At 46.5% G+C, this 25,465-nt stretch overlaps 1 protein-coding gene across 7 annotated transcripts in view; it reads left to right on the forward strand.

Moving 5' to 3' along the window:
• Positions 1-25,465, forward strand: part of MATN2 (matrilin 2) — a 136,295-nt gene that overhangs the window by 85,092 nt on the left and 25,738 nt on the right. For all 7 annotated transcript variants that reach the window (XM_045050202.1, XM_045050201.1, XM_045050199.1 and 4 more), the window contains exons 6-10: positions 2,586-2,708; positions 12,196-12,318; positions 18,695-18,817; positions 22,361-22,483; positions 22,738-22,860. In XM_045050202.1, coding sequence (XP_044906137.1) covers positions 2,586-2,708; positions 12,196-12,318; positions 18,695-18,817; positions 22,361-22,483; positions 22,738-22,860 — 615 coding nt within the window. The remainder of the gene's footprint in view (positions 1-2,585; positions 2,709-12,195; positions 12,319-18,694; positions 18,818-22,360; positions 22,484-22,737; positions 22,861-25,465) is intronic.

A 25,465-nucleotide genomic window follows, 5' to 3' on the forward strand; every position in this document is an offset into this window, starting at 1 on the left:
TTCCGGCAGGACCCCCACTGGCCCCACCTCAACTCATACCTGGTGTATTAGCTTCCTAGGGCTGCCATCACAACGACCACAAACTGGGTGACTTACGCCAACAGAAATGTGGTACCTCCTAGTTCTGGGGCTAGAAGTTCAAAATTGAGGTGCTGGCAGGGCCATGTTCCCACTGGAACTTGTAGGGGAGAGTCCTTCCTTGTTTCTGGAGGTGGCTGTTGACCCTTGGTGTTCCTCAGGCCGAAGCCACATCCCTCCAGCCTCTGTCCTCACATGGTGGTCTCCCTGTATGTCTGTGTCTTCACGTGGCATTCTCCTCTTCCTATAAGGACACCAGTTGTATCGGATTAGGGCCCACCCATATGACCTCATCGCAACTTGACTGTATCAGCAAAGACCCTATTTCCAAATAAGATCACATTCACAGGTACTGGGGGTAGGACTCCCTCATTCTTTTGGGGGACACGTTTAACCAGAACACCGCTCCCCTGTCTCCCCCCCGCCCCCACCTCCGTCCTGCACCAACGTGGTTGAACCCTCCACCATTGCCCACTGGGATTATTGTGCTAGGCTTCTAACTGGTTTTCTACTGTCACATTTGCTCTCTATCATCTAGTCTCGATTCCTTTGTTCGGAACCTTCCAATGACTCCCTCCTCAATGAGAGTGAAAGCCGAAGTCCTCGTAGTGGCCTCAGTCCCTCCTGACGTGCACTCATTCTCCTCTCCCACCTGTCTCTGCTCCAGCCACCCTGGCCTCCCTGCTTGTCCTGCAGCACACCAGGCATATTCCCACCTGGCAGCCTTTGCATTTGCTGTTTCTTTTGCTCAGATGCTTACTCCCCATTATCTGCTTGGCTCAACCCTCAGACCCTCATTTAGGACTCTGCCCAACGGCCGCCTTCTTATGATGCCTTTCCTGACCACTTCGGTCACCCTCTACCATCCTTCTAGCCTCCCCATGGTGGCTGCGGCTTTTCCCCGCTTTATTTTTCCCCAGGATACTCTCTCCACCTTCTGCAAGCCTATCTTATTTACTTATTGTATTTTTTGTCCACCACCACCACTATCCAAATGTAAGTTCCTTGAGGCCTGGAATTTTTTTTTTTAATTTTTTTTTCAACGTTTATTTATTTTGGGGACAGAGAGAGACAGAGCATGAACAGGGGAGGGGCAGAGAGAGAGGGAGACACAGAATCAGAAACAGGCTCCAGGCTCTGAGCCATCAGCCCAGAGCCCGACGCGGGTCTCGAACTCACGGACCGCGAGATCATGACCTGGCTGAAGTCGGACGCTTAACCGACTGCGCCACCCAGGCGCCCCGAGGCCTGGAATTTTTATTTGTTTTGTTATTTGCTCTATCCTTAGCACCTAAAACAGGGCCAGGCCGGCAGTAAGGTGTTCAGTAAACATTTGTAGATTTTTTTTTTAATTTGTTAGTAATTTTATTTTATTTTATTTTTTTTCAATATATGAAGTTTATTGTCAAATTGGTTTCAACATTTGTAGGTTTAATGACAAATAGGACAAGGCATTTTTTATAAATTACTAAGCCATTTACCATTATTGAATGTCCATCTTATTTTCCAGATTTTTTTGTCACTCTAAATAATGCTGCTATAAATAGCTTATTTCATATGCTTAATTTCTCCCTTTTATCAGTTATTTCTTTGGGTCACATTTCCACAGTGAACACTGTCAAACGTCCTTCCAAGAGGATTTTTTGTCAATTTATAATGCCACCAGCCCTGACTCTGTTTCCATGTTGCCTTGCCACCATCGGGCTTTATCCCTTCTTTATTTTTGCAGTTTGATAGTTATTAGTGTCGTAGGCTTTGTGATTGTTTTGATTTGCATTTCTTAAACTTTAATAATTTTTTTTAAATCTTTATTTTTGAGAGAGAGACTGAGCATGAGCGGGGGAGGGGCAGAGAGAGAGGGAGACACAGAATCTGAAACAGGCTCCAGGCTCTGAGTTGTCAGCACAGAGCCTGACTCAGGGCTCGAACTCATGAACTGTGAGATCATGACCTGAGCTGAAGTCGGATGCTCAACCAACTGAGCCACCCAGGCACCCTGCATTTCTTTAACTTTTAAATACAATTGGTCATGTGTTCTTTAGTTTATCTTCTTTATACCTGTATTTTTTTTTAATTTTTTAATGTTTATTTATTTTTGAGAGAGAGACAGAGCTCGAGTGAGGGAGGAGCAGAGACAGAGGGAGACACAGAAGCAGAAGCAGGTTTCAAGCTCTGAGCTGTCAGCACAGAGCCCGATGCAAGGCTTGAATTCACCAACCGTGAGATCATGACCTGAACTGAAGTCGGATGCTCAACCGACTGAACCACCCAGGCGCCCCTCTTTAGTTTATCTTCTGAAGTAAATTGCTGATCTAGACCCCTGATTATGTTTTGGGTGGTCGCGGGAAGGGTGCCTGGGAATCATATTTATTCATACGCACTTTTTTGGGACAACCATCTTAATCCTCGTTGATATTTGTTATAAGTATGCTGTTATTTCCATTCCATACTATTATTCCCTTTCCTGTCTGTGTGTCTCCTTCAACTCTGTGTTTTCATATTTACAGCCGTGGACTACTGTGCCTCGGAAAACCACGGATGCGAACACGAGTGTGTGAATGCTGACGGCTCCTACTTTTGCCGGTGCCCTAAAGGATTTGCTCTTAACCCAGATAAAAAAACATGTGCAAGTAAGTTACCTACAAAAAGAGTTTGTGTGTGTGTTTGACAGTTTTTGGCTCGCACATTTTATTTACTTACTTATTGACTTACTTTTAATTCCCGTGTAGTTACCATAGTGTTACATTAGTTTCAGGTGCATAGCACAGTGATTCAACAACAAAAACTTTCTTTCCTGCTATTGCTGTGGGCACCGTGGCCGGGGAATTCTCCCAAGCATATCGTGGCACAAGATGATGTGCTGCGGAGTCTGATGACTTCTGCCCCATTCTTCCTCTGTCAGGCCTTTCGTCACTTGTCCTAGGACCGTAGTCCACCCTGTCTCAATATCACCCTTCAAGGCATTTGACAGAGGTGTCTTTCATTGGAGACCACACGTGGGAATGTTCTTCCAGCATCTGCTGAACGTGCTGACGATGAGACCATCTGACTTCATGCTGGCTCAGCCGGGCTGTGCCCATCAGTATTAACAGAGCATAAAAAATACTTTCACTGAAGCTCTGTGGCTTGTGGGCTTCAGCTCTGCCTCCACATAAGAAAATCGCTGAGCCTGAAGGAGTTGAATGTGGTTGCTTCGGGGTGGGGGAGGGGCGGGTGGAGGGTGGTTTCCAGAGAACTGCTCGTTCTTTTGTTTGATATATTTAGTTCTATTTGATTTTAACTACACGCATACAGGTCAGAATTCACTTGAGCTCCCCACATCTGACCATAAGAACTTACAAACTAGAGATGTTTTGCGAAAGGATTCCAAAAGCGTTCTTTTACATGTAAAGGTATGTCAGAGTACTTAAGGGATTATGTATGGGCGATCATCCTGTTGAGGGGTTCACTTGAGAGAAGGTTGTTTTTATTTTTTTATTTATTTTTATTTTTTTTTAATTTTTTTTTCAACGTTTATTTATTTTTGGGACAGAGACAGAGCATGAACGGGGGAGGGGCAGAGAGAGAGGGAGACACAGAATCGGAAACAGGCTCCAGGCTCTGAGCCATCAGCCCAGAGCCCGACGCGGGGCTCGAACTCACGGACCGAGAGATCGTGACCTGGCTGAAGTCGGACGCTTAACCGACTGCGCCACCGAGGCGCCCCAAGAGAAGGTTGTTTTTAAAGGATTAGGGCCCAGCATTTTTAAAAAGTGCAGCTGAATACCAGGTTAGTGTACGTAATCTCCGAAACATACATCAAGGAGAAAATAGGATTTCAATTCATAAAAAGTTCATGTACCCACCGCCTTTCCAAAACACATTGATTATGGAAAGCAGGATATACGTGGACAGTTTTTTAAAAAGCACCCCCACAAAACTCCTGAAACCTAAGCTTGCTCTTCAACCCGAAATATCAATAGCTTAGAAACGCCGGAGCTGGAGACAAGGGTGGAGCCTGGAATTGCAAGGAACACGGCCAGTCAAAATATGCATTTCTGGAGCCCTAACCATGTGCCAGTAACAATGGACAAGGCGAAGGCCTTCCTGGAGGAGGTGATATTTTGGCTGAATCTTGAAGGCAGAGCTGTCATTTATTCACCGGGCAAAGAAGGCTGAGACCAGGGTGGACGGGAGGAGGAAAGATGTGCCAAGATACAAGCCAGACAGGCTCAGGCCCACACCTGGCACACGACTGGCATGCGGCTTATTGGGAGAAGAAGCGGGTGATGAGTGGCCTCCTCTGGTCCTGGTCTCCCTTCCCTTCTGAACATTCTGAACCGTAAATCAACAACCCGGGCTGTGGTAACAGCTGGGAAGGTGGTTGCCAGGTTGACGGGTTGGTCTGTTCCTCAGAGAGGAGGCCATGTGCTGCCAAGGGCAGTCTCGGCCTCAGAGCAAATTCTAGCTCTTTTGCTTTTTCACTGGCTGGCCTTGGGCAATTGATTTGTGCTTCAGTTCCCTCAACTGTAATAGGGGATCATAATACTGCCTGCTTCATAGCGTTGTCTTGAAAACTAAATGGGGTAATCCATATAAACCATTTAGCAAATTGTCTGGTGCTGAGCAAGTTCTTTTAAGGCATGATACTGCCTTCAACGACTTTAAATTGGTATTTATTGAGCATATACCACATGCCCGAGCTAAGTTTAATAGTGCATAAAAAATTCAAGACTTGGCCCCAGGCTTCCACTGGGATGAGACCTGGAGGAAAACACGCGTCCTATCCAGTCTGCCTCCTGCCTCCTCAAAACTCCTTCCCTGCCTGAGACCCCCCGATTCCCACCCCCACCCCCAGTTCCCAGAGGCTCGCCATCACCCCCATCCTGTGGCTCAGTATGTCTCCTATCCCAGAATCCCTGGGGATGCGGAGAATTACAGGCCCCAGGATGATGCAGGCAAGGAGACCCTCCAGTCAACACGGAAGCTCAGGCGCACTGGGAGAAGAGGTCTGGCTGGGAGGCAGGGGAGGACTGGTCCAGCTGGGGGGCCTCGCCAGTGAGGCACGGAGCCCAGCAATTCCAGCGTGTCTCTGGACCCTGTCGGAGTCGAGACTCAGAAGTAGGCAGGGCTGGGTACTCAGAGGGGTCTGGGTGGGCAGCATCCAGGAGATGTGTCCCCTAGAAAAAGGACCCCCTTCCTATCATGCTTGGGGGCAGGGTGAGAACTAGACCTGGAAAGGCTACTGCCAGGAGGAAGGAGACCCCCCCCCCCGCCCGGCTTTCTTGGAAAGCTGCGAGAGTGGGAAATAAAGTGAAGCCCAGCAGGAAGAATGGAGACCCTTGGGAGCACCCCACATCTGTGAGGGACAAGAACTGTGAAATAGGGGCCAGTTAAAAAGACAGAAACAGGATGGAGGTGGAAACTCAGAATCAAGACAGTCATCCTGTTAGTAATTAATGAGACATCACATCAGCTTCCAGCCAAGTCGGCCTGGCTGCTGCTGTGGTGTTGAGAGGTTTTTTTAAAACATTTTTTCCACTTCTCGTAAACTTGCAAAAAAAATGAAATAAAACAAAAGATACTCAGTTCCTTAAATTTCGTCTCTATTTTTAACCAAAAGTATATTTGAAGGCTAACCCAATTAGTAAGTGTAATTATTGTCTGAAAATGTAGACTGTCAATGTAATATACCAAACGTGATTAATTTATGATTAAACCAAAGTGTATATAATAGAGCCTTATGTTCCTGAACAAAGAGTATAATTTAAAATATGTAAGTATTCAAAAAGCACCACTTAAAAAAATTTTTTTAATGTTTATTTATTTTTGAGAGAGGGTGAGCAGAGGAGGGGCAGAGAGAGAGGGAGACACAGAATCCCAAGCAGGCTCCAGGCTCTGAGCTGTCAGCACACAGCCCGACGCGGGGCTCGAAATCACGGCCCGTGAGATCATGACCTGAGCCGAAGTCAGACGCTTAACTGACTGAGACACCCAGGTGCCCCCCAAAAGCACCACTTTTATATCAGTTCTTTCCCCTAAAGCAACCTATCCAAGTCTATCTGAATATTTTGTAGAAGGGAGAAGAGTGGAAACATGCAGGTATGGTTACTTTGCAAAATATTGCCAAGACTTTTTTTCACTGTGGGAAAATAGACGTAATATAAAATTTACCACTGTAACCATTTTAAAGTGTAGAGTTCAGTGACATGAAGAACATTCGTGTTGTTATGTGTTGTTATGCAACCATCACTGCCATCACTGTCAGAATTTCCTTCTTCTTTAAGGCTGAATAATATTCCATTGTATGTATACATCACATTTTGTTTACCCATTCATCTGTCAGTAGACACGTGGGTGGTTTCCACCTTTTGGCCCTAGTGAGTAATGATGCTATGAACATGAACGTACAAGTATCTGTTCAAATCCCTGCTTCCAAATTGCTAGATCATATTATGGCAAGACTTTTTAAGGTCTGATCTGAAACCACTACTACTGAGCCAGGCACGAGAACATTCTCAGACGTTCAGGGTCTTTTCCTGAGAAAGATAGAAGACTTCAGTCCACTGGACAGGGATTCATGTCTTTGGTATCAAGGAGACTGGGGGTTTCAAGTCTCATGCTTAATCATCTAATACCTGTTCTAGTGAGTAAAGGTAATTGTAGACATTTGTAACATATAATAGCATGTTGCTATTTATTATTTGCTGACTTTGAGATCATTATAGTCATTATTTTTTAGACTCCATTGATAACTTGGTTGGCATTTCCATCCTTTTTCAAGTAGGAATGCTTTGCATAGAGGAAAGTACTACATGAATATTTATACTTGCTTTAAAAGTGAAACCTGGAGGAAGGAAATAATTTTATACTGAATCCAAGGCATAAAATATAGAATGTATAGAATTTAGGTTTCATAGCCAACTTATGGTTAACCTACTGTAATATGCTACTTACTTTTGTGAGATGAATTTTTGTACATGAATCAAAGATTCTCAATCGGAGGGGACCTGAAAGTTCAAACTAGTTCTAGCCCAACCACCCATCTCACAATATTCCCATCATGCTGTCATCCATCCTGCACTTAAATACTCCTACTGACAGGACACTCACTACACCCCATGCAGTGCATTCCATTTTGTGCGGCTCTGACTCTTAGAAAGTGGTTCATTAAACTGAGCTGAGAATGACTTCCTTGTATTTTGAAACTAAGAACAAATTAGGCTTCTTGTATTTTCTTGGTCATTAGGACTAAGTCATATCAGAATAACTTTATTTCGCTTAGTAGACTAGCTAGGCCTGGAAAACGTGGTAGGGACTATCTGTACTTTCACAGACATTGGACCGATTTGCTGATGAAGGCCCTATGCCTCATAGACCAGATGGAGGAACGTGTGCTGGATGAAAGAATAATTAATTGTTTGCATCTATAACTGGCTGAATGTCTGTACCCAGAAGATGTTAATTGCTGAGCTGAGATCCTCACGGAGGGAGGTTTTTTAAGCAGCCTGCCCAAAGAAGCCTGAAGAACTATATAAGAGCTGTCTTATATCCTTAGTGATCCCTTGTTGGTTCCTAGTGGGCGGTGTTTACATCTAAACCCTCCAAAACACTCCATTGAGAGTAGTACTGATAACTGAGGCACCTGGGTGGCTCAGTCAGTTGAGCATCCGACTTAAGCTCAGGTCATAATCTCACGGTTCATGAGTTCAAGCTCTGCATTGGGCTCGCTGCTGTCAGCATAGAGCCCACTTCAGATCCTCTGTACCGCACCCCCATCTTCTCTGCTCCTCCCCCACTCACACACGCTCTCTCTCTTTGTGTCTCTGTGTCTCTGTCTCTCTCTCTCAAAAATGAATAAATATTTATATGTAAAGAAGAGTGGTACTGATAACCGTTTATTCATTCAACAAATATTTGTCAAGCACCTACTATGTGCCAGATGCCATTGGAGACAGTAAGCATGCAATGCTACATAAAACGAACCAAAAGACTTCTGTTTTTTTTGGGCAATAGCTTACATTCTGTTGGAGCAGAGTAGATGAGAATACAGGGCTCACGAGAAAGTGGAATCTGAACAAACACTTGAAAGAGGTGAGGGAAGGAGGAGACTTTTGAAGCAGGGGAAAATACAACACCAGTGCAAAGGCCCTGAGGCAAGAACTGTGAGACTTGGCAATGATGAGGGACAATAAGGAAGTCCATATGACTAGAACAGAGTGAGACATAGTAATGTAGTATGGTCCACAGAGCATACAGCCTGTCCTCTCTATAGTCATAGGTTTGCTCCCCCAAATTCCAGTGATACCTGTGAGCTCATGGCCACTTCCCTATACTGAAAGCCTAAAATGGCTTTGTTTGTTGGCTGTATTTTATGTTTGGGTATAGACATAAGAAGCTATACACGTTGTCCCCAGCAATTTTCCCTGATTATTTTCTTCTCCATTACTGGGCACTTCCCACACTGTTCTTTTTTCTATTTTTTAATGCTATTTTCCATGGCAACTAGTTTCACAATTATGAATGTACATACTTGTTTTTAATACCTTTCCTGACTACAAAAGTAACATATACTTACTGTAGAAAACTAGATCATATAGAAATGAAGTTGTATAAAATGAAATGATCTGTCATCACCCAGAGATAACCATTGTTAATACTGACTTGCTACATTTCCCTCCAGCCTTTTTATGCACATGAATATATTTTTATAGAGTTGAGATCATACAGTATAACATTAAATCATGAGTATTTTCACATGTCATTTTAAACTTTATCAAAAACATTTTAATGTCTTCATGATAATCGTACGTATGTATCACAAAGTGTTCAATAATTTTTTTGGCTACTCTGATTGTATTGTGATAAATGTCCTCATATGTAAGTCTTTGCATTTTCTGATCATTTTCTTAGGAACAAAACACAAAAGGAAAGTTACTGAGTCAAAGTCTGTTAACAGTTTTAAGGCTTTTGATGTATATTGAAAGTTATTTCCAAAAAGTTTTACCAATGTATACTCTACTGTAAGCGTTTTGAGGAGGCGATTGAAAAAATTTTTGCTATGGGGCGCCTGGGTGGCTCAGTCGGTTGAGCGGCCGACTTCGCTCGGGTCATGATCTCGTGGTCCGTGAGTTCGAGCCCCGCGTTGGGCTCTGTGCTAACAGCTCAGAGCCTGGAGCCTGTTTCAGATTCTGTGTCTCCCTCTCTCTGACCCTCCCCCGTTCATGCTCTGTCTCTCTCTGTCTCAAAAATAAATAAACATTAAAAAAAAAAGTGTTAAAAAAAAAAAGAAAAAATTTTTGCTAACTTAAGAGAAAATTTTTTCTCACTGCTCTTTTTATTATCATGTCTAATTACCTTTCTTCATAAAATTAGGTAGTAATATAGAGAGATAATTGACAAATACATGTTTTTTGGTGTTATTTGCTTGATGAATAGTCTGTTCTAATTAAAATTAACTGAAGAAGAATTAGATCATATGAATAAAGGCCTCTGTTTATTAAAGAAATTGAACTTGTTCTTATAAACCTTCCCACAAAGAAAACACCAGGACTAGTTGGCTTAACTGGTGAATATAGGATGAAGAGCTAATATCAATACATAAATTCTTCCAGAAAACTGAAGAGGGAACATTTTTCAACTTATTCTATGAAGCCAGCGTTACCCTGATACAAAACCCAGGAAAATACATTACAAGAAAAGAAAACTGCACATAAGTATCCCTCATAAAATTCGTGTAAAAGTTGTTTAAATATTTTTAGCAATCACATCCCACAATATGTAAAAAGGATAATGCATCATGACCAAGTAAGATTTATCCCAGGAATCCAGAGTTGATTTAACATTCAAAACATGATCAATGTAACACACAATATTAACATACTAAAGAGCAGAAACCATAAAATCCAACTCAAAAGATACAGAAAGAGCATTGGACAAGACCTGACATTCAATTTTGATTAAAAAAATTTTTTTTAATCTTTATTTTTGAGAGAGAGAGAGAGAGAGAGTGGGGGAGGAACAGAGAGAGAGGGAGACACAGAATCCAAAGCAGGCTCCAGGCTCTGAGCTGTCTGCTAAGAGCGCCATGCAGGGCTCGAACTCACGAACTGCAAGATCATGACCTGAGCTGAAGTTGGACACTTAACCGATTGAGCCACCTAGGCACCCCTCAATTATGATTTTTAAAAGAAAAAAAAAACCTCTCTGCAAATTAGGAATGATAAGAACTGCCTCCATCTGATGAGGTGCATCAGTGGGGAAATCATCAGGTAACACCATACTCAATGATGAAAGACTGAATGCTTTCCTTATAGGATCAGAAACAAAACAGGATGCCCACTTTCACCACCTCCTTTTAGTATTGTGCTATAGGTTCTAGCCATTGTGTTAGGGGTAAAAAAAGAAGGGCGGGGGGAGAAATGAAATCTAGGTTGGAAAGGAAGAATTAAAGCATCTTTATTAACAGACAACAGGGTCATCTATGTAGAAACTTCAGTGGAGTCTACAAAAAGGGGCTATTAAGTGAGGTTAGCAAAATTGCAGGATACAAGGTCTATGTACAAAAAACAACTATTTTTTACATTTTTTCAATGGAGAATCAAAAATTAAGATTAAAAAAACCATTTACCATAGCATCAAAAATATGTACTACCTATGGACAAATTTGACAAAAGATGTAAAAGACTTATACTACAAAAACTACAAAATATTGCTAAGGGAAATTAAAGAAGACTTAAATAAATAGATATATCACATTCATGGATCAGAAGGCTTAATACTGTTAGGCTGTCTGTCCTTTCCAAATCTGTACATCAAAGCAGTATCTATCACGATCCTAGTATGCTTTTTTGCAGAAACTTTGACAAGCTGATTCTAAAATATGTGTGAAACGCAAAGGATTAAAACAGTCAAATGGATTTTGAAAAAGATGCCCAAAGTTGGAGGATTTAAACTACTTGATTTTAAAAACTACATGTTTTTCCTTTTAAGGCTATTGTGCGCCTTTCTCTTACTCATTTTGTTTCCTCTGTTACAGGCTAGGAAATTCTTCATTATTAAAATTCTTCATTATTAACATGATATCCATAGGTCACATATTCTGTAATACAGTAAAATCCTCATCAAAACAAAAATATTTCTTTTATGACCCCATCAGCTGCTAATTATTTCAGGCAGTTTTAAACCGTGTGTTTAATTCCATTATAGCAAAATAATCAGACCCTTCAATAGAAGTCTCTTTCCCTATCTAAAAATACTCATATAAGTAAAATCCCATTATAAAAAATTCCATGTAACCTTTCTTTTCTCTTGGTGTTTTGATTTAAATTAACGTGTACCTAGAGATCACAATCTCTGACTGTGCAACCTTGAGAAAACCTAAGTGCAAATGAGTCCCGTGATGTAACAAGGGCAGTACTCTACACTGAGGATGTCTCTGTCACTTATTCCTTCTTTTTCCCAGGATCTGACTTTGTGTCCTATTGTTTGGCTCAGTGTCTGAGGGGTTTAAGTGGTCTGGAGTTCGACTTGGGGAAGATTTCCATTGTTTTAATTGCATGAATTCCATAAAACTTTGAGCTAAGCTCCCTCTTCCCAGCTTGCGAGACAACAAACAACACTCAACCACGCTTTTATTTTAGTGGCTTTTAACGTGAACCCAGACAAGGAAAGCATCTCACAGATTCACTTGCTGCATAAACATTTTGTAACATGTTGAGAAAGTTCCCTCTGGGAGGCCATATCCCTAAACATGGAGATAGCTTCACTGAGAGATCCCTTCATAGCAGGACTGTTTGAGGTTACAGGAATTTACTATTTAGGGATAATTAAGAATGAAATCCGGGGCGCCTGGGTGGCGCGGTCGGTTAAGCGTCCGACTTCAGCCAGGTCACGATCTCGCGGTCCGTGAGTTCGAGCCCCGCGTCGGGCTCTGGGCTGATGGCTCGGAGCCTGGAGCCTGTTTCCGATTCTGTGTCTCTCTCTCTCTCTGCCCCTCCCCCGTTCATGCTCTGTCTCTCTCTGTCCCAAAAATAAATAAAAAACGTTGAAAAAAAAAAAAAAGAATGAAATCCCCTTGGTTTTTCTCTGTGATGTTTATTATTTTGTTCACCATTCTTACGATTTTTCTCTTTCCAGAGATAGACTACTGTGCCTCACCTAATCATGGATGCCAGCACGAGTGTGTTAACACAGATCACTCCTATTCCTGCCGCTGCCTAAAAGGTTTTATCCTGAATCCAGATAAGAAAACCTGCAGAAGTAAGTTGCACTGGCTGTAGAAGGGCTTGTTCTGATAAATGCTCTGCTAATTTTCCTTTTCCTTGCAAAACTTCAGCAAGTATACGTGTACTCAGCATTTGTGCTCACTGATACTATTCTGCCCTTTATTTTACCTTTTGTCACTCCCAGTTCTGTGATGGAGATGATTTTTAGAGATTGACTAGACTGAGTCTGCCTATGGGATTCACTGAGCAAAGTCGAGGCCCAAACCGAAGCCCTAACCTACATGAAATGAGGGCGCACACCCTCCCTCCTCCTTAGCCCCACAGCATGTATTTGGGACCTTGCGAAAGAAAAGCCTGGGCCCAGAGACAGGAGGTAAAAGGGATTCGTTTCTTCCGGTCCTACCAGATGAGACACTTGCTGGCCGCTAAGAGGGGAAAATTGCTGCTCTATCCTCTTTGACATAAAGGAAGGAAAAAAACAGGACTCTGGGGTATTTCCGCAGCGTTCGAGAGGTACATGGCGTCAGCAGGATGAAATTAATGATGTGCTGAGTGACTCAAATGCCTGTCGGCTGGCACATCAAGGGGGATCTAGAGCATGAGCCCCATATGGGATCTCTTTACACTAGACTGTCCCTGAGAAACCACTAGAATGGGAAGTCCACAAGGACAAAGATTCTCCTGTTTTTCTCACTCTTGAATCCTCAACACCTCAAGGGTTTGGCACGTGAAAGTGCGACACAAGACGAATGAATGATTGAACGAGTGAGTAAATGGATCTCTCTGAGATTTATCATCCTGGAGAAATTGCAACTCTTATTTGAATTGCTCAGTCTTGTTAGAAAGATGGCCCTTTTGGGGCGCCTGGGTGACTCTGTTGGTTAAGTGTCTGACTTCGGCTCAGGTCACGATCTCGTGGTTCATGAGTTTGAGCCCCACATCGGGCTGTCTGCTGTCAGCACAGAGCCCACTTTGGATCCTCTGTCCCCCTCTGTCTCTGCTCCCCGCCCCCACCCCCACCGTCTCGTGTGCTCTCTCTCTCTTTCAAAAATAAATAAACATTAAAAAATAATTAAGAAAGATGGCCCTTTTAAGCCATACAGGTTGTGAACTTTTTAAAAGTACTTCCATAGTCAGTCCACACTTATGTACGCTGAATTGTTTGTGTTCTTCTGGCAGTGGTGTTTGTAGAACTTTCTGGAGCCTCCATTTAGGGGTGTATTTTCTTATGCGCTTCTTCACCACCTCTTCTTGGTGATATGTATGGCAGTGCTCTGCCTCAAAGCAGGACTGAATTTCCAAAAGTTTGACCGTGTATTTCTTTTGAAAAAGCACTGTGGGCTATGTCACTGAATCCAGACAAGCCACATTCTGCTCCCAGCACGTGTGGACTTACCAACTCACTCTAATAAGTGTTTGACCTTGGATGGTGGTAGATGGTTGTAGACACCACTTTTCGAAACTGGTGCCTTACAAAAGGTAATCCCTGCTGCCTAGCCTCGATGCAAACCCTGGAACCATTTGAGCATGAAATGGGAATTTTAACCGATGGCATCATTCAACACCCGAAAACAATGAAGTGGAATATTTTTCGTTAGACCACACATGCATAACTATGGTGGAAAACCAACTTTTCTGGACTGGCCACGCCTCTCTGTGCTATTTACACCTTCTTCTAGGTCTAAGTGTGTTAGTGGCTGACTACACCCAGGGAAAATCAGTCGCAGGTGGACTCGTTTGTGGACCGAAAGCTCTTATGTGGGGAATAATTAGATCCGGTTCAACTCAGACACACACATTGTGGAGGAAAAGGGGAACAAGTTAGGCACGTGGCCATCAGGGCAGGGGAATATGCTTGAAAGTCTTCACCTCTTACCAGTCATCTAGGATTCCCTCGACCTCTGCCTCACATCCTGCCAGGAGAGGCACGTGCACTAAGAGAGGGGTCCAAGGTGGTACATGCATGCATTGTTATCAAGAGGGCAGGGAAGTGGGGAACAGAAGGGCCAGTGGAGAGGCAGTGACCATTGGGAGCAGTTTGACCACCACAGACGGGCCTGTTCGCGGGTCGTGGCCCTCTCCACAGTCCCCAATGCTCCTTCATATATGTTGAGTGATTATAGCTCCATTTCCTCTTTAGCCAGGTGCCCTACTTTTTCATCCAAGAAAAATGGAATTTGTGTCTAAAAGCCGATGTCCTCATCAGCCCTTCTCCCAACATCCTGCCTCATCGTTACATTTTCCATTGTCTGCTGCAAACCCAGCCCTGGGCTCCTGAGGTCAGCCTCCTAGAGCTGCCCCTGACTTCATGTTTGCACTTAGTCGATTATGGCAGACAGCTGTTCACGACAACGAGCACTCACTGTCTCTCTAGAGCATTACGTGGAAGAGGGAAGCAAGAAATTAGATTTAAATCTGGAGTTTGTTATTAGGAGTTTGAGGATCTCAAGAGCATTACAGATCTCAAGCTCAGGGTACAGCCATTTACGTTTAATAGACAGTTGATGGATGTGGGCTATTTTCAAATCTAATAAGACATCTATTTTTCAGAGGAATTTGACGTTATCCAATTAAGGTGGAAAACACAGTTCAAGGCAGAATTCTACTGAAGAAAAGTCTCTCGGCCGGGATTTATTCTTCCTCCTCATCTGGGCACAATTTCTTTCTCTGGAAAGTAGTGTCATTGATTTAAGGCATAAATTATTAAGGCGGTGGTGCAAAGCACAGAAGCCAGGACTGGCCTGGCTGTCGAGGGGGGGCCCGAGGGTGGAATCATATGTGGGTGTGACCCGGGGAGCTGGGCTCCAGGATTGCTCATGCTGGGCACCATAGCTGGTTTTCCCTGGAGCTGGAGGCATCACACTCTGAAGAGACAGGATGGAGATGGCAGGGCTGGTCTTAGCAGTGTCACTCACACTGGCTGTGTGGCCTTGAACAGGCTGCTTTTCTTCTCTGGACCTGGGTTTGCTAAACCAAAGGAACACGGCTTTAACGTTGTGTAGCCTAACCAATTTTTCTGAGACCTGCTAACTGTGCCACTCCATTGGCATTATAATTTACTGTCCAGGGTCACTAATCTTACATGTTTTGATGTCTTACCTTCTCAGTGAAGTCTCCAGCTTTTTACGAGTTGGCACGCATGAGCTCTGTTTAAATTGTGTTGTCGGAGGGGCAGCTGGGTGGCTCAGTCAGCTAAGCCTCCAACTTCGGCTCAGGTTATAATTTCACAATTCATGGGTTTGAGCCCCACATCAGACTCTCTGCTGTCAGATCCTCTGTCTCTGTCTCTCTCTCTCTCTCTGCCCCTACCCCATGATTCTCTCCCTCTCTCTCAAAATAAATAAACTTAAGAAAAATAAAATACAATTTTTTGTCTGACCGTTCTGCCAACTGACCTCTCATGGGGCTCACTGGACACTCTGGGCTTCACCAGATAAAGCTACCTGCAAGCCTGTCCCACATGTAGTACCATACATTTAGCGAGGAGACCAGACCAGACACGGGGCACATTGTAGGCGCTCCGTAAATACTAATTAAGTAACACGCGCATAAAGAAATGTAACTCAAGCATGTAAAGAAAGCAGAGATCTGCAGTTACTTTGCCATAAGTAACCATTTGGAGTCAGTGTTGAATTGCTGTTTGCCAGATAGCTGAGCGAGAACATCTTTAAGAATCTAAATGTTTTTGGGGCGCCTGGGTGGCTTGGTCGGTTAAGCGTCTGACTTTGGCTCAGGTCATGATCTCACGGTTCCTGAGTTCAAGCCCCGTGTCGGGCTCTGTGCTGACAGCTCAGAGCCTGGAGCCTGTTTCAGATTCTGTGTCTCCCTCTCTCTCTGCCCCTCCCCCTGTTCATGCTCTGTCTCTCTCTGTCTCAAAAATAAATAAACGTTAAAAAAAAAATTTAAAAAAAAATTCTAAATGGTTTTCAGTTTAGGTATTTTGTAATATAAATCTTTCTGAAAGACAATGCTGGCTTTTATAAAATTGTGAGAAAATATATATAATATAAAAATGGCCATTCTGACCATTTTTTAAAAATGCTTATTTATTTAGTTTTGAGAGTGTGAGTGCCAGTGGGGGAGGGGCAGAGAGAAAGGGAGAGAGAACCCCAAGGAGGCTCTGCGCTGTCAGCACAGAGCCTAGAGTGGGGTTCCATCTCACGAACCGTGAGATCAGGACCTGAGCCGAAATCAAGAGCCGGTCTCCTAACCGACTGAGCCACCCAGGCACCCCTGACTATTCTAATACACTTCAGTGGCATTAAGTACATTCACATTCTCTTTTTTTTTGTTTAATGTGTATTTATTTTTGACAGAGAGAGAGAGAGAGAGAGAGAGAGAGACAGAGCATGAGTGGGGGAGGGGCAGAGAGAGAGGGAGACACAGAATTTGAAGCAGGCTCCAGGCCCTGAGCTGTCAGCACAGAGCCCGACCCGGGGCTCGAACTCACGGACCGTGAGATCATGACCCGGGCTGAAGTCAGACGCTCAACCGACTGAGCCACGCTGGCGCCCTAGTGCATTCACATTCTTATACAACCATCATCCCCTTAAAGTCCAGAACTTTTGCATCTCCCCAAACTCAAACTCTGTACTCATGAAACGACGACTCCCCGTTCCTGTCTGCCCCCAGCTCTTGGCAACCACCATTCTCTTTTCTGTCTCTCTAAATTTGCCTGTTCTAGTTACCTCATATAAGCGGAATCATACAATATTTGTCCTTTTGTGTCTGACTTATTTCACTTAACATAATGTCTTCAGGCCTCCTCCATGATGTAGCGTACGTCAGAATTTCCTTCCTTTTTAAGGCTGAATTCAAGTCCCTGCTTTTGATTCTTTTCAGTAAATAGCCAGAGGTGGAATTGCTGGATCATCTGGTAATTCTGTATTTAATTTTTTGAGGAAACTCCGTACTGTTTTCCATAGTGGCTGAGTGCTGCCTTTTTAAAACTGGGTTTACTGAAAGTAACTTCACCCCTCTCTAAGGCGTTAACAAAAGGATTCCTGCAGACCCTCCCCTATGTGGCTCCAGACTGTAGCACCCTTTGTACTCTGTCTCTCTGTCTGTCTGTCTCTCTCTCTTTTTTTGTCTGTTGGTATGTGGCCAGTGTTCTATTGACAGGCCCCTTTTCCTTCACTGAAGCCCCTAGTTTTGTGGCATTGTATTCTGCTCCACACAGGTAAGGTTGTTGACGAGTTCGGGGCTGATGAACTGAAACCACACACAGCTAACGATTTTCTGGCCCCCCTCATGCGGAAGGGATGAGTTACAGAAAGTTCCCAGGGGCCGATGACCGTTGTGGTGGCATCTCTTCTCCCAGGCCATTCCCTGTGTGTGGTGAGAGTTCTCCTCCATGTGCTCAGTCCGCATCCACTTCTGCTCAAACTCTGTGCACGTGGCAAGTTCCATCCGCCGGTCGCCTGGGAGGGCACATCACGGACCCTTGAAGGGATGATTGCCAGGCTGGCTGAGATCAGTCACGACTCATGGCTGTGGGGTCAGGGTGCTAGTCCCAAGAAGACAGGGTAACGGTTGTTGGCAAGGCAACCCACAGGGTCTGCCACGTCCCTACAAGAAAGAACAACGCAGTTAAACAGATCCGGCTCAGCCACAAGAGGGACGATTTCCTCCAGCACCAGTCTCCTAAAGGCCCCCCCACAAGCTCATTTTATTTCCTTTTACAGTTCTCCATCTCCCCCATAACCTGCTCTTTGTGGGGGGGGGGAGGATCTTGTGGTTTTAGCATTTTCTACCAGCAAATGAAATGCTAATTGGCTCCTGCTTATGATGACGCTCCCACCTGCTGGCAGAAACACAGTCTGGACGGGGGTGAATGTCGCCATAGGACGAACTGCAGCAATCTGGGGGGCATCAGATGTGTCTTCAGCTGCTTGATATGGAGGCTGTCATGATCTCTCCCCGAGCGAGGCTGAGCATTTGGACCCTTCTTAATGTAACTGCCGTGTCCTGCCTCTCCTAGAGAGTTAGATATCTTACACCATCAGTTTTTGTTTACTCTGCCTTGCGCTGTCCAATGTCATTGTCAGATATCATTGAAGACAGCGGTTCCCTACATGCTTTGAGCCCTAGTGATGAGGTTAACTCGAAGGAAAGCCCAATTGGATTTTCCCAGCTTTTCCATCTTTCTCGGGAAGCGGTGGGCTGGGATTTGGGGTCCTCAACCCATTTCACCAGCTTTTGGCCATCATAGGGGAAAAAGACCCATGCTGGAGAATCTAGACTTCTGATCCCCGGTTCTCCTTCCAGCCAGCTCCCTGAGAGCAGGAGCTGTCTTCTCCATCCAATAGAACACCTTATTTACTGAATATTTGCTGTGAGGGGCTGACCCCACAGCCCTGGGGGAGGTCCAGAGCCTGCAGGAGGTCTGCCCTTTCTCTCTCTCTCCTCAGGAATCAACTATTGTGCACTGAACAAACCGGGCTGTGAGCATGAATGCATCAACACGGAGGAAGGCTACTCCTGCCGCTGCCGTCGGGGCTACAGTCTGGACCCCAACGGCAAGACTTGCAGCCGTGAGTGTGCTGTGGCGGGGGTTCCAACGGGAGGGTGCGGTTCACACGCAGGCTCACTTCTGAAGCTGCTGGGTTTCCTGTGAGCCTGACGGTCCAACAGGCTTCACCTTCCTCGCCTCAGTTTCATCATCCATAAAATGGGACTGTTCGTGCCACCTACCTCATAGGTTTGTTTGTGGGGATTAAAAGAATCAATACGTATAAAACACTTAGAAAAGAGCTGCTACGGGGCGCCTGGGTGGCTCAGTCGGTGAAGCATCCGACTTCGGCTCCGGTCATGATCTCGTGGCCCATGAGTTCAAGCCCAGCGTTGGGCTCTGTGCTGACCGCTCAGAGCGTGGAGCCTGCTTCGGATTCTGTGTCTCCCCCTCTCTCTGCCCCCTCCTCGCTCATGCTCTCTCTCTGTCTCTCAAAATAAATAAACGTTAAAAAATTTAAAAAAGAAATAAAGAAAAGTGCTGCTGAATATTAATAAACATTCAGTGAATATTAGCTAATGTTATTATTCGCTGTTGAGAGCACTGATTAAGTCAGACCCATCGGAATCTAAATCCAAGCTCTACTACATACTAGATGTGTGGCCCTGGGCAAGTTATTTAACTTTGCCAAGCTTTGATTTTCCCATCTGTTTTATTTATGTATTCATGTATTTATTTATATATTTAATGTTATGTTTTTTTAATGCTTATTTATTTATTTTGAGAGAGAGCGCTAGTGCAGGGGAGGGGCAGAGAGAGAGGGAGAGGGAGAGGGAGAGAATTCCAAGTAGGTTCTGCATATCAGTGCAGAGCCCAGTTTGGGGCTCAAACTCATGAACCGCGAGTTCGTGACCTGAGCTGAAACCAAGAGTCGGATGCTTAACTAACTGAGCCATCCAGGCGCCCCGATCTGCGAGGGTTTTTAAGGGGAATAGTCAAGACCGATTTAGGCTCTTAGCCTGTGCCTGGGCCAAGGAAAGCACAATGAAAGATAACTGTTCATTATTCCCACGGAGCCTGGGAGAGTGACCAGAGAGGCTCCGGGCTGGGACAAGAGGCCAAAAGAGACAGACTTCAGAAAGTACATGGGCTACCACAGGGCTGATCTGAGGGCAGAGCTGGGAAATATGGGATTTTTGTTAAGCCTTTCTTAACTGTCTTGTGTAAGAGGCACAACAAACCCCCATTCGGTGATGTAAACGCACGGAAACTTGCAGGCTTTGCCAGCTGGCGGCTTCTGTCCTGTTTTATGAGGCACAGTCTCCACTGGTCCAGGCCAGCGGGGGCGGGGGCACACGAGCACTGCGGCCGATGCCTGGGACCCTGGTCTGCTGGGAGAGGGGCTCCGTGACATGGCCAGCGCAGAAGGGGCCCTTTGTGTGTGTGGCTTTCCACACAGCAGGCTTCACATCTGCTCCAGCTTTGGGGACAGAGATAGATTGTGAATGAGAACAGTGCAGCTGTTCAGCATTTGGACCTCAAACTGCCACAAGGGGAGGTTTCACAGATGAAGTATTAGGGGCAGAGCAGTCCTGAGGAAAACTGGTTCCCCTTCAGTCGTTAGGGGGAACAAAGCACCTCGATTAGGCTTTCTAAGGACTGATCCCAGAGGTCAACTTTTGAACTAGAAAGTTGGCACTGCTATGCATTTGCCTCTGGAAGTCTCTGAGGTCTTATGAGAAGTGAGTGGGGAGCCGGAAGTCTTCCATTTGACAAGGACACACCCTGGTCAAGGTGGATCTGGGTACAGTCTGCCTTCTTTCGGGGGTACAGGGTCTGCCAGCTGACAGCCCTGGCAAGCATCCCAGGACAGGCTGGGCATGACCTGGTTGAGCCCGCATAGAGCCCCGGAGGCCATAGCCTCTCCTCCCTCCCAGCATGCCTTGAAGGAGCCTAGAGGAGCTCAGGGGGAGGGGGCCAGAAGTGATTGGGCTATACTTTCTCTCTGGGGATCTCATAAGAAAGACCGCCTGGGGGCGCCTGGGTGGCTCAGTCCATTCAGCATCAGACTCTTGGTTTCGGCTCAGGTCACGATCTCACCATTCATGGGTTTGAGCCCTGCATCAGGCTCTGTGCTGACAGCTTGGAGCCTGCTTGGGGTTCTCTCTCTCTCCCTCTCTCTCTGCACCTCCCCTGCTGTCTCACTCTCTCTCTCAAAAATAAATAAACAAAAAAAAAAAGTTAAAGGAAAAAAGACCACCTAGTCAGCTTCAAGAAAGTGTAAACCAAGTGATCTCTTCCTAGGAGTTCCCAGAGAACCGTGGTATCCTGTTCCCCTTAAGGACTCAGGGAGCCCCAGGCCATGACAGCCAGCCCTTATGAGGTGCACACTCTGTGAGCACTTCCCAGGCACTCACTCACTTTATCCTCACAATAGACTTTTGAGGCATCTACATTCTTGTCCCTATTTAAAGACGGGGAAACTGTGGCACAAAAAGATCAAGTCACTTTCCCGCAGTCACACGACTGGTTAACGGTGGAACCAAGATGTGAATACAGGCTTCTGGCTCCTGAGGTCCTGCAAGCGTTTGCAGTAGGCACATCCACCAATGGAATGTTCCAGAAGGCACTAGCCCCAGGCCCTTCAGGAGTCCAAGAGGCCTACTTGATGGCCCTGCACAAGGTCCTCAGTGTGTCTCCAGTCCTTGGGTGTGCTTTTTCTCCATCAAGGAAATCTGGGAGGCAGCCTGCAGGGCCGTCTGTGGGAGCGGTTCGCCACAGCTGTGTGTTCACTGTCCCTCAGTGCTCGCTGCCCAGAGGGGCCAGCTGCACAGCGTTCAGGTGCCAGGATCGGCCACACATGCAGGCTGTGGCTTTGGTTTGTTTTCAGAATCTGGGTGTCCTGGGTATGGGGGATAAGAACACTTTTTCTGTGTCACTTCCAGAGAAAAATGAAACTATACAATGAGTTCTTTCCCAGCGATACTTAAGAAGCATCCAGTCGGCGATTACTGTGTGCCAGCTACAGTTCTGAGGGCCTTACGTGTATCAACTCCTCTCCTTCTTGCCACATTCCTCTAAGAAAGCGCCCATCATCACCCCCCTTCCTCCAGTCGGGAAATGGTGACCCAGAGGCCAAGCGACTGACTACCCAGCATCTCTTGGCGAGGAAGGGGTTGGTGCAGGTGGGATTTGAGCCCAGCTGCTTCGATGCCACAGCCTTCAGTCTTAAGCACCGTCACCTGTGTGGCTTTGGGCAAGCAGCTCGGCCTTCCTGAGCCTCGCTTTCCTCCCCGAGATGGGGCTCACGCCTGCCCTGAGGACTGCAGATTATGGTGCCAAGGCCCTGGCACAAAGTGCTGCTGGCTTTCACACCAGCACAGGAGTCACGCGCACTTGACTCTCTAAACCCAGACACGGGAAGGAAAACAAGCAAACAAGGCTGATTTTCCGGAGACCAGTTGCACCTGGTTGCACAAAACCCTCCAGCACTGCTCTTTGCGATGCCCTTGAAGTCAAAGGCCCCTATAGGCTCCCCTCTCCAGGGAGGTTTGTGTTAATGCCCCGGTGCTGGTGAGTGTTGTTCCATCAGGTTATTTTGTCTTTTCCCGTGTGGCAAACGCAGGAGTGGATCACTGCGCGGAGCAGGACCATGGCTGTGAGCAGCTGTGTCTAAACACCGAGGAGTCCTTCGTCTGCCAGTGCTCAGAAGGCTTCCTCATCAACGAGGACCTCAAGACCTGTTCCAGTGAGTCCCCCTCTATGCTTCTCTTACATGGAAAAGGTTTGCAACACGAGTGGAAAATCTGACCGCTGCAGAGGAGGGCGCCTCGTGGTCCTCTCCTTCTCTGCTCCGGGGAGATTGTGGGGGATGTCCCCTGGGGACCGCATGCCTTGGTGGAGTGGGTGGGGGGCGGATAAGCAAGACTGTGGCCACTTGACTCCCCTCATCAGTAGCTCAGAGGCTTACTGACCACCTCAGCTGGCTGTCTGGTTTTGCAGGGGCGGATTACTGCTTGCTGACCAACCATGGCTGCGAATACTCCTGCGTCAACACGGACACATCCTTTGCCTGTCAGTGTCCCGAGGGACACGTGCTCCGCAGTGACGGGAAGACCTGTGCCAGTGAGTGCTCTGGGTCTGGTGACCAGCGGGACTTGCCACCGGCGGTCTGTGGGTGGAGCATGTGCCAGGCTGGGCTTCTTGGGCACTGAGTGTGGGTTAAAGGCCGCTCTCAGTGATTTGAGCCCCGGTGCCGCTCCCCCTGCCTGGGAGCTTCCTCGCCCTACGTCCCAGCACAGCTTTTTCCTACTTCTGCCGTCTGCCGCGGGGCCATTTCGAAGCTGGACAGGGCCCTATGTCTTGGCCTCGTCTTCTCTACCACAATCTGGCAGAAAGTGGTAGCTGGCCTGCCATGCGCAATAATGATGATGATGTGGACCCCTTGTTCAAGGCTGAACTCATGCCGGGCACTGTGCTAAGCACACACAACCCCGAGTTCCAGCAATACTGTGGGATCCCCATCATGCGGTGAAACTGCAGCTCGGGTTAAGGAAGGAGCCTAAGGTCACCCCTTTTAGAGGGGTGGGTTCCACTCTGGTCTGTGTAACTCCAGAGTCAGTTCTGGGAGAAGAGGAGACTCCTGGGAAACCTCCCCTCTCCCATCTTCATAACCTAGCAGCAGATGGAGAAGTTGGCAGTGATGTTTCCTGGGTACATGTTTCCTTGCAGCTGGCCCCAACTCCTGCTCCATTAATTTAAAAAAAAAAAAAAAAAAAAGCCTTTGGACCTCCCTCTCTCCTCACTCAAGAATCTTGTGCTTTCTGCCCTCCAATCCAAGCAGACTAAGGTAAAAATTTAAAAAATGGACACTTTGACAGAAGGTGTCAGCAATGGAGGAAAAGGACTATCATTTTCTTTCCCCGTCCTGCTGGTCTTTCTGGTTACAGGGCTGGCCTCCCTAACTACTGATACAATTGTGGCCACAACCTGATGTATCTACCTTTTTCTATTGTCCATTCACATGGGCAGGTGGACTGATGCAGAGCTGGGTGTGCCCCTCCGTGCAGACTGTGAGAAAACATTTCCCTAGTTTGAGGCAGATTCTTGAGTCTCGACAAATGGATTATCCATTTATGGCTAACGTGTGGCTGCCTGCCTGCCAGCTGCCTCCTGGACCGCTGCTGCAGCCAGCACGGAGAGGGTGTGGGCACTGGGGTGCAGAAGGAGGGTGGGTGCGTGGAATTGCATCGACATTTGACTGCATGCCGGAGCCAGCTGCGTGGGTTTTTTTATTGGTTTGCTTTAATTTTCCATCATCTTAGATTATCCATGCCCTTCCTTTGTCCCCTCCGCTCACTGTGATCATCACGGGCTCACTATAAACTGGCTGCAGGACTTCTAAGAAATTCTCACGGCCCTTCCCAACAAGCGCTGTCCCTTTTTCTTACAATCACATGCCCCCTTCCCCTCCTTACCCAGGTCCACCGCTGATTTATGGCACTGACCCTTTTAAATGTTGCGCGTTTTCCCTTTAATTGAAGTACAATCAGAAGTGAGTTTTGATGTGTATATATCTATGTACGGTTGTGACTGTATGAAAACTTGTGAGATCCTCAGATGGGTTAGAATTATCCTTTGGGAATGGTGGTACCTAAGAGACGGTGGTACCAGCAGCTGATACATAGGCGTTGAGCTACTCCCCTAATTGAAGGCTGTCTGTCTGCCCCGGGATGATTCAGTTTGGCTGCTCTGTCCTGTAATAATGGGCTCTGTTTTCAGTGTGGCCATAGTTAACTGGGGGCTACGTTTCCCAGCTCTGTGCCAGATGACAAAGAGCCTGATGACATGACTCCAACTTTTTGGAAAAGCCTGCTGAGCTGTGGAGCAGGGGGGCCTGCTGGGGGCCCGCCAGGCCTGGCTCACCGTATGAGGGTGTCCTTCGCCCTTCAGAAAGGCAGCCTCCACTTAGAGCCTTGATAGCAGATGGTCTAAAGAACCCAGAGCAGACCCAGGGTCCCAGGGCCCTGGAACTAAGTGGGCATTGTTACCCCCACACCCCTGGGCTCTCTGGCCTCTGGGATGAAACCCGTCCTCCCTTCATCCTGAACTTGGCCTCCAAGCTGTGATTGCCTAGATTCTCCCCAGGAGCCTTCCTTGCCTTGAGAGGTTGATGCACATACTAGGGGATCAGGTGGGGAGGGTAATGGGGCAATGAGATAGTGTCTTCTATGAGCTGCAGCTGAGAGGCCTCTCCCACCCTCTAGCTCCTGGTGATTTCCCTGCAGTAGACCATTGGCAAGGGCATCCCAGCCTCAGGCAAGTCCACAGTCTGGATGTGCTCGGAGCACCCAGCCCACTGCACCTCCAGCTGCCCTGTCTCCACGCAGCACAGCCTTCCCTTCCCACTCTTGCGGGTGGAAACCAGCCTGCGGATGAGTTCCCCACGGGAACTTTCTGCTGCCAGGCCCCACCGGGAGCTCCTCTTCTGCACCCCCTGCCGGCACAGCTGGCCTCTCCTACCCAGGACTCGCCCTGTGGTATGGGACTCTTTGTACACATCTGAGAACTAATGTGGCAGAGTAGAAAGGATGCTCAACTGAAGAGCCCAAAGGCTGGGTTTGAACCTTGTTGCTTCCACCCTGGGCAAGAGAGTTGACCCTTTCTGGATCTGATCGCTCAACTGTCAACTTGGAATGATTATTCCTGTTGCCACATGGCACAGGGAGAG

Source organism: Felis catus, chromosome F2, assembly GCF_018350175.1.
Source record: "Felis catus isolate Fca126 chromosome F2, F.catus_Fca126_mat1.0, whole genome shotgun sequence".
In the NCBI taxonomy this organism is placed as follows: Eukaryota; Metazoa; Chordata; class Mammalia; order Carnivora; family Felidae; genus Felis; species Felis catus.